A 13669-nucleotide genomic window follows, 5' to 3' on the forward strand; every position below is an offset into this window, starting at 1 on the left:
ACAGAGACAGAGAGAGACAGAGACAGAGAGACAGAGACAGAGAGACAGAGACAGAGAGACAGAGAGACAGAGAGACAGAGAGACAGAGAGACAGAGAGACAGAGAGACAGAGAGACAGAGACAGAGAGACAGAGACAGAGAGACAGAGACAGAGAGAGACAGAGACAGAGAGAGACAGAGACAGAGAGAGACAGAGACAGAGAGAGACAGAGACAGAGAGAGACAGAGAGAGAGAGAGACAGAGAGAGAGAGACAGAGAGAGAGAGAGAGACAGAGAGAGAGAGAGAGACAGAGAGAGAGAGAGAGACAGAGAGAGAGAGAGACAGAGAGAGAGAGACAGAGAAAGGAGAAAGCACATTCCTACATGCTCCCCTTGGAAGCAGTGGGGACAGAAAGACATTGGAGAGCAGAGCCCGGGGCTCAGGGAAGCCACTTACTCTCAGGCACAACAAACATCCCATGCTAGGATGAGCCTTGAGGGAGGGAGGGGCAAGCATTGTGTGCACAGTTTAGACTTAGAGAATGTAACTTGTCCTAGGTCCTGCAGCTGACAGGGACTTAAACTCTGCTCTGTCATCTGCAAACGTGACTGGGCCTCACTCCGGGATGGCAACCTGATTCTGCTGTTCATACCATCTTGATTACTGTGCTGTTGCTGTGAGAAGACCCCATGACCGCAGCAAGGCTTGCAAAGTTTTTGCTGGGACTTGCTTACAGTTTCCGGTGGCCAGTCTCTGATGGCCCTGGCAGGAAGCATGGTGGCATGCAGGCAGACAGCTGGGTGCTCACACTCCGATCCACGGGCAAGCAGGGAGAAAGACACTGAACCTGCTATGGGCTTTTGAAACCCCAAAGCCCACCCCCAGTGACACAGTTCCTCCAACAAGACCACACCTCCTGTTCCTCCGCACAGTTTCACTAACTAGAAATCAAGCATGCAAATGTATGAACCTATTGGGTCCATTCCCTTTCAAACCACCGGGTAGACCTTGCTGCCTCCTGGTTTTCCCAGAAGAATGTTCAGCAACCTAGCATGTCACTGGTGGCCTAAGGATGGGAATGGAGCTCTGTGGGGTAACCCCAGCCCTAACCCTAATAGTCCCTACATAAGGCTTCAGTGCCGCTCCCCCTGATCTCCCTTGATTTTAGATGTCTGTCCTCCAGAGCAGAGGGAGCCACACGGTTGTTTGAAGTCACCTAGTTTGTTGCCTCAAGCCCTGCATGGAGATGTGCCTCAGGGGCACGCGGTCTCTGCCTTCACAGTCTGAGGTTGCAGCCATTGTACCTGGCATACAGCAGGTGCCAAGCAGATACAGGAATCTGCGTGTAACTGAATGAGGTGTGAGTGAATGAGTACCCAGGACTGCGCCATCTGCATGAGAATGAGTTAAAAAAAATCAGTTGCTGCCTGGCGTGACCACACAGAGGGAAAGTTGAGGCAAAACAGTACCACTTAGCATTTGGTTTCTACATTTGTGGCAATTCCCCCTTTCCAAGTGTTGACATCTGAAAGCACTTCAAAAATCACCTGGGTTGGACAGTAAATGCCTCCCTTTTCCCCCCACAGCAAAAGCACAGATGGGTTATGATAGTCTGCGGACTTTGTTTCCATCGCTTGAGAGAGACTCCCACCTCAGAGTGTGAACCCTTCCCCCAACATAACTCTCTCCTGTGTGCACACCCTCTGGGTCCCGGCATCTGCCTGCAGCCCATGGGCAGCCTACAGTTCCTTTCTCAGTGGAAGGAACTCGGGCAGCAGGCGATTTGTGTTTTGACGTCATTGGTCAGGCTGGACAGGAAGATGGCATAAGCTCAGGACTGCTGTCTGGAATCTGTATCGTTGAGACCACATCTGGGCAGCTCTGCCTTTCTTCTTGTCAGTGTTTTCCTTTCCTTCTTGGGATGTGCTGTTCCCACACAGGAGCGCTAGGTGTCAGCAGAGCATCAAAGCTCCTGTCTTTGTGCTCTGGGGTGAGGCACATCTTGGCCTGACACCAGCACCCCAGCTGCCTTTACTTCCTTGGGTTACTATGACAAAATGCCCTGTCAGCGACAGGTTTATTTCTCAGTCCCGGAGGCCGTAAGTTCTGGATTGGGCTACTACCAGCCCGTTTGAAGTCTGCTGAGGGCCTGCTTTTGGATTTGTAGGGTTGATTTCTGGTCCTGCACCTATGTGTCATATAACTACATGAATGTAGAAGCCAGGGGACAGGAGAGGAGAGAAGAAGAAAGTCTCTTATTTTCCCTGAACTTGCCAATTAGGTTAGGTTGGCCAATAAGCCCTGGGGATCTCCCGCTCCCACACACCCCTTCTCACCAGTGCTGGCGCTACAAGCAGACGTTATCCATCACATCCGGATCTTCTCCTTAGCCAACAGCAGCAGAACAAAACAAAACAACAACAACAACAAAAAAACCATGGGTTCGGGTGTAGTTGGAATTTTCTTTGGGCCATCAAGCAGCTCCCAAATAAAGACACGGAAGCTTATTATTAGTTATGAATGCTTCATCTTAGCCTAGGCTTGTCCCACTAGCTCTTCTAACTCAGTTTAACCTGTTTCTTTTCATGTATGTTTTGCCTCAGGGCTTTTTACCTTTCTTTCATTTTGTACGTCCTACCTTGCTGGTTGCTCCATGTCTGGCTGGCTTGCCCCTGGCGTCTCCCTGCTGTTTCTTTTTCATTCTTACCTTCAAGCCTAAATTCCTCCTCCTACTTACTCTCTCTGCCCAGAAGTCCCACCTATACCTCCTCCCTCGCTATTGGCCGTTCAGCTTTTTATTAGATCAATCACGTGCCTTAGGCAGGCAAGGTAAAACAGGAACAATCTTCACAATAATTAAACAAAGCAATACATCTTTACATAGTTAAACAAATATTCTGCAACATTCTGGGGAGTTGAATTCAGGTCCCTGAGCTCACGAGACAACTACTCTACCAACTGAACCATCCTCCTAGCTGTGATGAACCTCCTCTGGCTCATGGAAACCCAGCTCTGAGGGTCAAAGTGGGCTTGCGTGCCTCTGTCACTGTTCCTCCCTTTCTTATGACTCCTGAGGCCTGTGGCTCCCTGCGTGCCATCTGCCTGACCTCTAGAGATCACTTAGCTCAAATCCTTCCCTGGCCTTGTCATGTTTTGATAGCCCACTCTACCGCAGGGTCCCACAGCCTCTCCCTAGCACAGCTGGAGCAAGTGCCTCCTGGCAACACCCCTGTGCCATCTCCAAGCCCCGGTTTTCCCTTTCAGAAACGGGGCAGGAAGAGGTATGTCAGGCACACGCTAGTCTGCTGCTGGACTACCACGCTCCTCAGGAAATGCTGAAGGGTGCTGGCTTGTTGTCCCTAAAGTGGGTTGGTCTTTGTTTCTGTTATTGTACTGGGGTGACACACATGTGCCTGACGGTGGTGCAGAGACCTTTGATGAGATCCCAGCCCCAGCCTGGCTCTCATGTAAATATATAAGCAAGATGCCTCCTCGGTTTGTACAACCTTTCCAGTAAGGACTGGAGGCAACGCTGACTAAACAGGGGTCTCGGAACACAGAAGCCCTGTGGGTGTTCTGGGCATGGCTGACGTCTCGAGCAGGAACTGTCCCCAGGAAGAACTGAAACCCTGTCCCATCTGCCCACACAGGCACAGCTCATCCTTTGGGTGGCAGCTAAACACTTTTGTAGAGATGCCTCTTCCTCTCCCACATGACTGAGGGGAAGGACAAGATGTGACGGTCCTCCTGGACTGGTACTTGGGGCTCTACACATGGGCAAGACTCAGCAGGTCTGGGCGAGGAAGGGATGGAGGATAAGAGCCTTCAAGGGCTCAGAGTTGGGACAGCATGGGGCTTCAGGAATTAGAAGGATCTTCATGGAGCATTCTCCCCCAATACAATGGCACTGTAGATGTAGGGCCTTGGGCAGTCCTGTCCAGGTTTCTTCCCAGGGAATAGAGTCTGGACTGGAGCCTCCATGAAGGTCAGGTGGCCTGGCAGGGCATTAGGAGTACACCTTACGTCTTCCTCGGGGCTTGGTCCCTACGTGGAAGGTGATGCTTGTGTACATCCCCGCCCCACCTCAGGTCAAGCGGCTCTCTTCCAAGGCCCCAGCACGAAGAGCAATGAGCCGGCTCTCCGAGGACAGCTTGCCACCCCCACAGGGTCCCCTCATCTCACCGCTGCTGTCCACCGACCTCTGCCCCCCAGCCGCGTGATTGAGGAGCTACATAGGGCACTAGCCACAAAGCACCGTCAGGACAGGTGAGGCTGTGATACCCACGGGGGCCAGCCCTGCGAGGACCGTTCCTAGTTACCCAGAGCCTGGGATGGGTTTCTTGTTCCACTGGAACATTCTGGATTTTCTTAGTAGGACATGAAAACCCAGCCAGAAGATTCCCTGCATGATCCCTCAGGGGGCGGTTGGGGGCTTCCAGGGAGGGAAGAGTTGGGAGAGGGGGCTGTTCTTAGCTGAGGACTCTGAAGGCCCCAGGATCTAGTGATGAGAATGTAAGCTGCCCTGTGGCCACAGCTCAGTTGATTGGATGGGTTATGGCTGGCGCGGAGGAAAGAGGCCTTGCTCTGGAGGAGAGCTCGCCCATAAACCACACGCTAGTTCGGTGGCATATTGGAGGAGCACGATGTCTTTCTCAGGTCTCTGAAGCCCTTTGTCTGAATGGTGGAACTACGCCATCAGAGTTTGGCACACGTCCTCTTTTTGGACAAGGCACAATGCAGAGCCAAGTATGATAGGCTCAAAGTCCCAGATTCCTTTCAGATCTCCCTGTAATAGGGATCAAACTGAGAAATCATTTGGGGCCACTGCCACCAGAGTGTCCACCAGGTCCTATGGATTTCCAGCAAAATGGGTTCACGTAACACGAGCCATCTTTCCCATCCAGTTTCCAAGGACGGGAATGCAGAGGGTCCCCAAAGAAGCGGGTGGACATGCGTCTGTCCAGGACTTCCAGCATGGAGCGGGGCAAGGACAGGGAGGAGATGTGGAGCTTTGACGGGGCCTCGGAGAACAAGCGGACTGCCACCAAGGACTCGGAGGAGAACAAGGAGAATCTGATTCTGAGCTCCGAGCTCAAGGATGACCTGCTTCTGTATCAGGATGAGGAAGCCCTCAACGACTCCATCATCTCTGGTGAGGAGGGCAACGGCCAGGGGAGGGATACCAGCCACATGGTAGCTATTGGCTAGGAAGGGGCAAAAAGCCTGTGCTAAAGAGACAGGGGCTGCTTTACTTTGGAAAGTGGGCTGTTCCCTGGGGGCGGGGGTACAAGGTCCAGAAGGACTTTAAAGACACTGGGTGAACTTCGTACCTGGAAGGTCGGATGTCTGTTCTGATGAGTGTTGGCAATGCACACAAGCGGGCTGTGAGTGAACTTTTGAGGGAGCACCCCTAAGCGTGACCTGGGCAAGGGCGTGGAGGCATCCTACATTCTGATATTGTACATTCTGATTTTAAAACTAGATGAAAAAAGGGAGAGAGGACAAAAGTCAAGTAACTGACTGACCTCCAATAGTCGCCACATCAGGAGTGATGTGAACAGACAGACAGATGGACTTATGCAAGACAGGGTTTCCACAGGGTTTCTGAGTCAGTGTTTGTGTTTCTGTATTATCCAGGGCGGGGGGCGGGGCAGAATTGCCTGCTTCTTGCACAGGGACCCCAGGAGTCACTATCAGGATGTGTAACCTCACGTCCTTGATTCCTAAAATCAAGTGCAAACAGCTGCTGTCACACACTGAAGTGTGACCATGCTCTTCAGTGACACATGTTTTTAAGATTAAACGTTTGGAAGGCGAATTCAGTACCACCTCCACCATTGCCTTGGGGAGGATGATTATTCTCCATGGGGTCTCCCGTGAGACCATTCTTCCTTGCTGACTGAAGACAAGCTTAAGTAGAGTGATTGGACTCTGTCAATAACCTCCTAACTTGACACCCATTCTCACCATCTCAGTTGCTGTGTGGTGTAGAAACAGGGAATTGGAGACCACAGGTGGACCTGTGATGTGTAGCTCCATCCTCCCTTCAGGTGGGAACAAGTTCAGTCCTCCCCATCAGCAGGGGTCAAGATTCAGTCCTTCCCCCGATCAGCAGGGGTCAAGATTCAGTCCTTCCCCCGATCAGCAGAGGTCAAGGTTCAGTCCTCCCCCGATCAGCAAGGGTCAAGGTTCAGTCCTCCCCCGATCAGCAGAGGTCAAGGTTCAGTCCCCCCATCAGCAGGGGTCAAGGTTCAGCGTCTATCACATGCATGCACTCTTGGTGTCCTGTATGAATGTTCCAAAGAATGTTTTCTCGAGAACCCTTGCCTCGGAACGTAACGTTTGGAAACAATTGGAACCCTCGTCAGGGGCAGGCCTGGCTTCTGAGTGGCTGGGACACTGGTCATCTGCTGGCCACACTGTGTGCCGGAGATATATTTGCTGTGGTCAGATCCTGGAAGTTGGGCTTCAGCCGGGATGTGATGTCCACAGCGCAGTGAGGAGCTTCGTGGGCTCGGGGTTTGTGTGCTTTTTGGACATAGAGCCCCGTGCATGCATGCTGGCACATACAGGCTCTTGAACGCACACACGCCTGCATCACATATGCAGGCTCAGCCTCCCTGGGTGTATGTGGTCAGCCTCAGGGATGGCAGAGCCTCCAGAGAACCCTCCAGTAATGCAAGGCAAATTCCACAAGGAGCCATTTTCAACGTGCGTCTACAAGGAGATGTTCGGGCTTATCTTTCTCCTGTCTTCAACCCATGACCAGAGCCCATATGGGCCTGTCTGTCACATCATCCTTGTGCCTGGTCCAGGGGAATCATATATGAGAGTGAAAACATGGATCTGAGGGGTCTGCACAGGAAGGTGAGTGTCTTAGTTTCTATTGCTGCAAAGAGACAACATGACCAAAACAAGTCTTATAAGGAAAACATTTCATTGGGGGCTCACTTACAGATCAGAGGTTCAGTGCATTATCATCATGGCAGGGGTCCCGGAGGCCTGCAAGCTAACACGGTGCTGGCACTGAGAGTCCTGCACCTTGCAGGCAACAGGAAGTCGGCTGACACACTGGGTGGCATCCTGAGCATAGGAAACATCACAGCCCTCCCTACAGTGGCACATTTCCTCCAGCAAGGCCACACCCACTCTAACAAAGCCACTCCTGCTAAGAGTGCCACTCCCTGTGAGGTTATGTGGTCCAATCCCATTCAAACTACCACAGTGGGGGGGAGAGAAAACTTTTTGGTTTTTTTTTTCAGCTCCCTACGTAGTTTGTCCCTGAATGCAGACCCCATCCACCCATTATTCATGCACACAAGCTACAGGGACTGTACACATAGTGGATGTTCCCAGCTATGACGAGGCAGGTCTCTAACTTCACCCACGGTGCCATAGCTTGGCTACTGCAATGGAATGTTATAGAGTTGCCTGAAAACCCAAGATCTGATGTCTGGAGATGGCTGCCTCCTGCCTCCTAGGTAGTGGGTCTTATAAAGTGCTAATCCCATCAGGAAGGCTTCACCTCCACAGCCTTACCACCCCTAAAAAGCCATCTTAACTACTGTCCCAGGAAGGCTAGCTATCAAGGCTCAGGCTCCACAATAGGAATTTCGAGAGGGAGGTGTTTGTTGTGGCTTGGGCTTCTCAGCAGAGAACCGTCAACTTCCAAACGGCTTTCCTCCCTGGGCTCTTGGCACAGAGAGACTTTCTTTTAGGGCTCAGTCACCACATGTTGACACAGCTCTTTCTAGCATTGTGGCCAAGGACAGGCTTGCTTACCACTCCAGATTAGGCACGGCCTGCCTAGAGAGCTGCACAAATCTAAAAGTCCACACCCTCTGCTTCAAAGGCTTTGCTTCTGGAGTCTACCCCAAGGGCCTCACACACCCAAGGAGCAGCTGTTGAACGCGAGGCAGCCATGGAAAACAATTTGAGGCCACAGATATATTTCCTGCAGGTCATCTAAGCCCTGCAGGGTGCTGAGAGTCACCCACCAGGTGCTTAGTTGTGGCAGCCGCGCATGCCTTCAGTTATGGTCCAGTGTCCCCAAGCACCCGCTGTCTGTTGAACTTGGCTGTACAGAGGTTCTATCTGTGATGGGAAACTGGGCTATTCCCTGAGTAGTGGCCAATAGAAGTCGCTTGGTCACACCCCTTGTGGACAGTAGACCCCTGTGCAGATGACAGGATGTGTGGGCTCTGAGGTACAAGCATGCCCAGGATACTCTGAGGAGAAGAGCCTTGAGAATCCACTCATGTTGCCATTTGAACTAAACTCATATAGAAAGAATGGACAGGAGAATGCGATGGTTGACCATCGATGTGATTGAATTTGGAGTCACTTAGGAGACACACCCCCAGTAGTCTGTGGGGACATTTCCAATAAGCCTTAACTCTTCAGAGGCAGGAGAAGACCCTCCCTCAATGTGGTCAGCACCATCCCAGAGGCCGAGGGCCCAGACCCAGCGAAAGGGAGAAAGTGAGCTGAATGAGCCCAGTGCCAGCGTCCTTCTCCGTTTCCTGACTGGACGCTGTGACTGGCCGCCTCATGCTCCCACCATGCCTTCCTTGCCGTGACTGATTACACCCTCGAACCTTGGGCCAAAATAAATCCTGCAGTTGCCTCTTCCAGGGTATTCTGTCACAGCAATAAGAAAAATAATGCAAAGAAGACATAACGTTTCTAACTTGATATGGTCAGGGCTGGCCAGCTGTAGTTCTGGTACTTAAATGGCTATTGTAGAGGTCATCAGGTCATCAGTGCCATGACTGGAGATGGAACCCTAAGAAAAATTAGGCGCAGGCATTTAACAGCACGGCGAACCCCACAGAGGGTGCGGTTCTTGAGCTCTGGATGCACGGGGGGACTAGTTCCCTATTGGATGCGCAGTCTCGGACGTGTGAAAAGTGTGTGTCATTTGAATCCCATGTGGCATGCATGGAGGACTAAGTAAAGGCCCCTTTGATGGTTCAAGACTCACCTGAACTTGTCACTGTGGCGAATCCACAGAACACCAGGTTGTGGTGGTATTTTGTTATATGCTTTTAACAAACAAAGCTTGCCTGAAGATCAGAGTGCAGAGCTAAGTCACCGCTGCCTGGCCTCTATGGCTAACTAGTGGCTAGCTCCGAACTCTGACATTAAGGCAAGCTTCATTTGTTAAAGTCTAAACAAAATGATCACCACATCAGGTATCAAAACCTCCTCCCCTGGCGAGCAGGGGCTCTGGGCTGGGAAACCCAGGCTTTGTGGTCAGCAGGTGGCGCTGCACACACGCGTACACTCACGGGGCTGCAGGAGAGTTTATGGTCTGATCTCTGGGACAACCTGGTGGGCATTGTGGTGAGGACTAGGGAGGAAGAGGCTGTGTTTGTCCTTGCTGGACACCAAGCAGCAGAGATGTCAGGGTGGGACGCGATGGCCAGTGAGGGTCATAGCCAGTTAGGGCCACCTTTGGGTTTTCATTTTGGAGCTGGTACTTGGTCCTTCTTTTACAGCTCGGTCAGAGTCCTTGTGTGGTGTGTTGCCCTGTGGATGACATCCTGCTGTGGCAGGTTCCATTTTGTTGCTTCTCTCTGAGGCAGAGGGAAGCGAACCAGCCAGCCCACTGAATCCCAGGTCTTTGGCTGTGCAGTTCAAACACCACAGGCTCGTGGGTTTCCTTCTCACAGATGTCCCGTACGTGTGCCATGTATGAGGACCGAGGAGGGCGTTGGGCGCCCTGGAGCTGGAGTTACAGGCAGCTGTGGGTGACTGGGAATAGCGACACGTGGCCTCAATTGCTGAGCCATCATTTTAATTCCTTTGGATTCACACTCAGGAATGACAGGCTGGGCCAGTGATAACTGTGCTCGTATTTCCCAAGAGGCCCCCGGGGCTGCCTGGGCTGACCTGAGTTCCCTCCCATGAGGTCTTTCTTTCTCTGCACTCGGCCAGCCCTCCTGTCATGTGCCTTTCCCCTGGTAGTCATTTCTGGTAGGCGAGGGGCCGGTGTCCCCTGCGATGTAACTTAGTTTTCCTGGTGTGTGGTGGTGATGCTGGACTTTGCGTGTAAGGACTTTGCGTGGGAGGTCTGTCTGTCCGTCTCCTGTGTGTGTGTGTGTGTGTGTGTGTGTGTGTGTGTGTGTGTGTGTGCACGCGTGCACCTCTGGTAGCCGGAGGTTGGCTCCGGTGGCCTCCCTCCGTCTCTCTCTACCTTTTGTGAGATGCAGTCTTTCATCAGCCCAGGGCTGACGGACCAGGCCAGACCGGCTCGCCTGTGCCTCATGGGTCCTCCTCCCTCTGCCTCCCCAGTGCAGGAACTGCAGGAACATGAGATCATGCCTTGCTTCTCACGTGCGTGCTGGGGATCTGAACTCAGTTCCTCATGCTCATGTGACAACCTTCTGAGTCACTTCCCCTGCCTTCATGCGTTCATTTCCGACTTGCATCCCTGTCTGTACTTTAAAAAGTGAATTAGCGTTTGTTTTCTTGCAAATGTGCCCAGCATGTTGGGGGTGTTGACCTCATGTCTCACAGGTGGTTTGCATACACTGTCTCCCCAGTGATGTGGTCTCATTACTCTGCCCATTCCGTGGGTGTGTAGAAGTGTTGTAGTCTGAGGCTACCCCACTGTTTTTAATTTTTTTTTCTTTTACACTCGGCTCTTCAGTCTTATATAGGAAATCTTTACCCACAATGCTGTGGAACATTTACCTAGTGTTTCCTCGTTATAACTCCGCGGTTTCAAGCCTTGTGTTAACGTCTCGTGTTACCATTTCGTGTTGGTTTTTACTACTGTGTGTGATGTGGTAGCTCAGGCTCGATGTCCCTTTTCCCTGGGCGGTCATTTGTCAGAGACAATGCTATTTCCCCCATTGTGTGGTCTTGACACCTTTACCAAGGGTCCAGCTGACCTCCAAGGGGTTACATGTGGGCTCTCTACCATCTCCCGTGGGGCACCATTCTATTGTAATAATGTATAAGGGAATCTGAGGTTGCTATGGCGAAGCTAACAGGTTGTCAAGGGCTTGCACTGCTTGTCCTGTGCAATCCAGCCCTAGCTACTGTAGCCCCAATGTGCATTTATTGAGCTCTTCACACGTTGTACGCATGTCTATGCAGGGCTTTCTGGCAGTCAATGGGTAATTGTTGAGTTCCCTTTGCAGGTCGGTAGGTTTGCGAGACGTAAAGGTTAACCTTCACCGTCACCTTGACTGCGTTTAGGTTCCCTTAAAAGACACCCTCGCAGACACACCCTGATGGGTGTTTCCGGGGAGGTTTAGCTGTGGGGGGGGAGGGACTTATCCTAAGGTGTGGCTGACCCTGCAGAATGCATTCAGGAGGAAAGGAAGAGGGGAGCAGAAGGCGCTGCTGAGCAGGCGTCCATCTCTTTCTGTTCCCCAAGGACGTGGCGTGAGTAGGCACCTAAGACACACACCACATTCATAGCCCGATTGCCACGTCTTCCCTTCTGGGTCGGCTATACCCCCTCCAAACTGTAAGCCAAATGAGTTCTCCTTCCCCATGTTACTTCTTCTCAAAGATTTATTTTTACGTGTGTGAGTATCTGTCTACATGTATGTAAGTGCACCATGTATGAGCAGCGCCACTGAGGTCAGAGGTTAGGCTCCAGATCCTGTGGAGCTGGGGTTACAGGTGGTTGTGAGCCACTATGTGGGTGCTGGAAACTCAAGAATGCCGTCAACCCCTGAGCCGTCTCTCCAACCCTATCTGAGTTGGAGCTTCTGGTCAGGCCGTGGTCACCACACTTAGGTGATAAAGTCTGTGTGCTGTTAGAGGCGTTTATAGACGTCTCCACACAGCTGAAGGGGGAGGGGGCTCCTGGAGGTCTTGTTGCTGTTGAATGGGGCTCACAGAGACCCCTCTGTGCAGTTAGCAAGTACAACAAGGGGTCGCAGCTAGACCCAGGCTTCCTACCTCCGCGCCCATGACTCCTTTACACTTGAGAAATTTTTACATAGCCCTGGGTATTATAGAACTACAAAACGGGTATACAAACAGCATACTTAACTGCTTCGAAGTCACAAATAAATTTAATTAAAACATTGTTTCTTTGGTATGCATACCCTCATTTTACCACTCGCTAACGACAAAAGCACAGTTGCACACAGGCGAGATGGATGCGTGGTTTATAGAAAACACTAAATCCTGGCTGTGCCTTTGAGTCCGCGGGTCACAGAGACTCTTCAGTGTCTTTTGGGGTTGATCCGTGTTTTGGTTTTGCAATCATCAATGCCAAGAAGGCTGCTCTGCCTAAATATAGAGTTCAAAAATGATGGCTGTTGTTTAGGACCACATCAGAGATTGTTGGAGATCCTGCCTTAGCCTCAAGTCAAAATTCATCAGACAGCCTTCTAATTTTAAATCAAATTCAAGCCAGCAGTTCAGGCATCAGTTTTTAAAGTGAAGCGAGTAACAGGTTGATCCAAAGTTGCATTAACTTGGTCCATCTGCTGAGGGAGACTCTTTGTCCTGGTTGGTCTCTCTGCCCTTCAGCCCCCCAAAACACATCGATGCTATATTAATTATAAAACTGCTGGCCGGTTTCTAGGGCTTCTTATTGGCTAGCTCTGTCTTATTAACCTATTTCTATTAATCTAAGTATTTCCATGAGGTCTCATCTTACCAAGAAGGTCTGGACCACTCACATGGTGACTGCTAAGCATCTCTGCAGAGAAGAGAGCAATTTCCTGTTTCTCCTTGCTTATATCCTGATTCCGCCCTCTACATCACTTCCTGTCCGGCCAATCAGTCAATCAGTGTTTCATCCATTAACCAATAAGAGAAACATACGCAGAAGGACATCCCCCATCACGCATCCATGCAGTGGTTGCTGCAGCCGGCAGGCGCCATGGAGGGGCCTGAGGTTAGAAGGTCGTTTTTGCTCTTCCGTGACACCAGGCAATTTACAACAGAAGGACATTTTTTCCTCCTGCTTCTGGAGTCTAGGAACTCCATGGTCAAGGTGCTGTATGTTTAGTTGTGTAAGGGCTGCCATCCACTGGAGACAACCTCGGGTAGCCAGCTGAGCTCTGTGCCGTCTCTTTTACAGGCATCTTAGTCTTGTTCCCAGTTTAAAAGACCGTAAACCCCAATAGTCTCAGTATCTGAAGCACAGAGGACAGCTTTCGAACTTCAAATGGATGTTTGTGGATGCCACCCTGGGCAGTCGGCAGTGTTGACAGAGTCTCTTGTGTACAGTTAGGAGTCACTGGGACTTGTAAGGGCCTCTCTCTGTGAGGTACACACAGACCTCACAGACCTCCTCAGCAGGATCAGCCTCCCTGAGATTCCCTTCTCTCCTGTAAAGAAGGGATGAAGGCATTCATGATTAGATGCACAGAGTTCTTTAAAATGTTCTGGTTATGGGCTGGAGAGATGGCTCCTCCATTAAGAGCTCTGACTGCTCTCCCAGAGAACCCAAGTTTGAGGTTTGGTTCCTCGCACCCACATGACAGCTTAAAACCTTCTGTGGCTCTGGTTACGGGGGATCTGCTGGCTCTTCTGACCTCCAAGTGTACAGCCTGCATGTGGTGCAGATACACACACTCAGGTGCTCGCACACACACAAGCACATAAAATTAAATTATAATCTCTACATTTCTGCTTCATTTTACACCACTGCCAGAGTAAACACCCAGGCATAGTACTTCTACAAAGTGGTGCCCAGACCAGACTAGACC

General features: G+C 51.2%; 1 protein-coding gene across 4 annotated transcripts in view; it reads left to right on the forward strand.

Moving 5' to 3' along the window:
* Window positions 1-13669, forward strand: part of Phactr3 (phosphatase and actin regulator 3) — a 228495-nt gene that overhangs the window by 168767 nt on the left and 46059 nt on the right. For all 4 annotated transcript variants that reach the window (XM_040732723.1, XM_005074501.4, XM_013116588.3 and 1 more), the window contains exons 6-7: window positions 4070-4247; window positions 4886-5133. In XM_040732723.1, the coding sequence (XP_040588657.1) occupies window positions 4070-4247; window positions 4886-5133 (426 nt within the window). The remainder of the gene's footprint in view (window positions 1-4069; window positions 4248-4885; window positions 5134-13669) is intronic.

This window comes from Mesocricetus auratus, unplaced genomic scaffold, assembly GCF_017639785.1.
Source record: "Mesocricetus auratus isolate SY011 unplaced genomic scaffold, BCM_Maur_2.0 Super-Scaffold_100028, whole genome shotgun sequence".
NCBI classification, from domain to species: domain Eukaryota; kingdom Metazoa; phylum Chordata; class Mammalia; order Rodentia; family Cricetidae; genus Mesocricetus; species Mesocricetus auratus.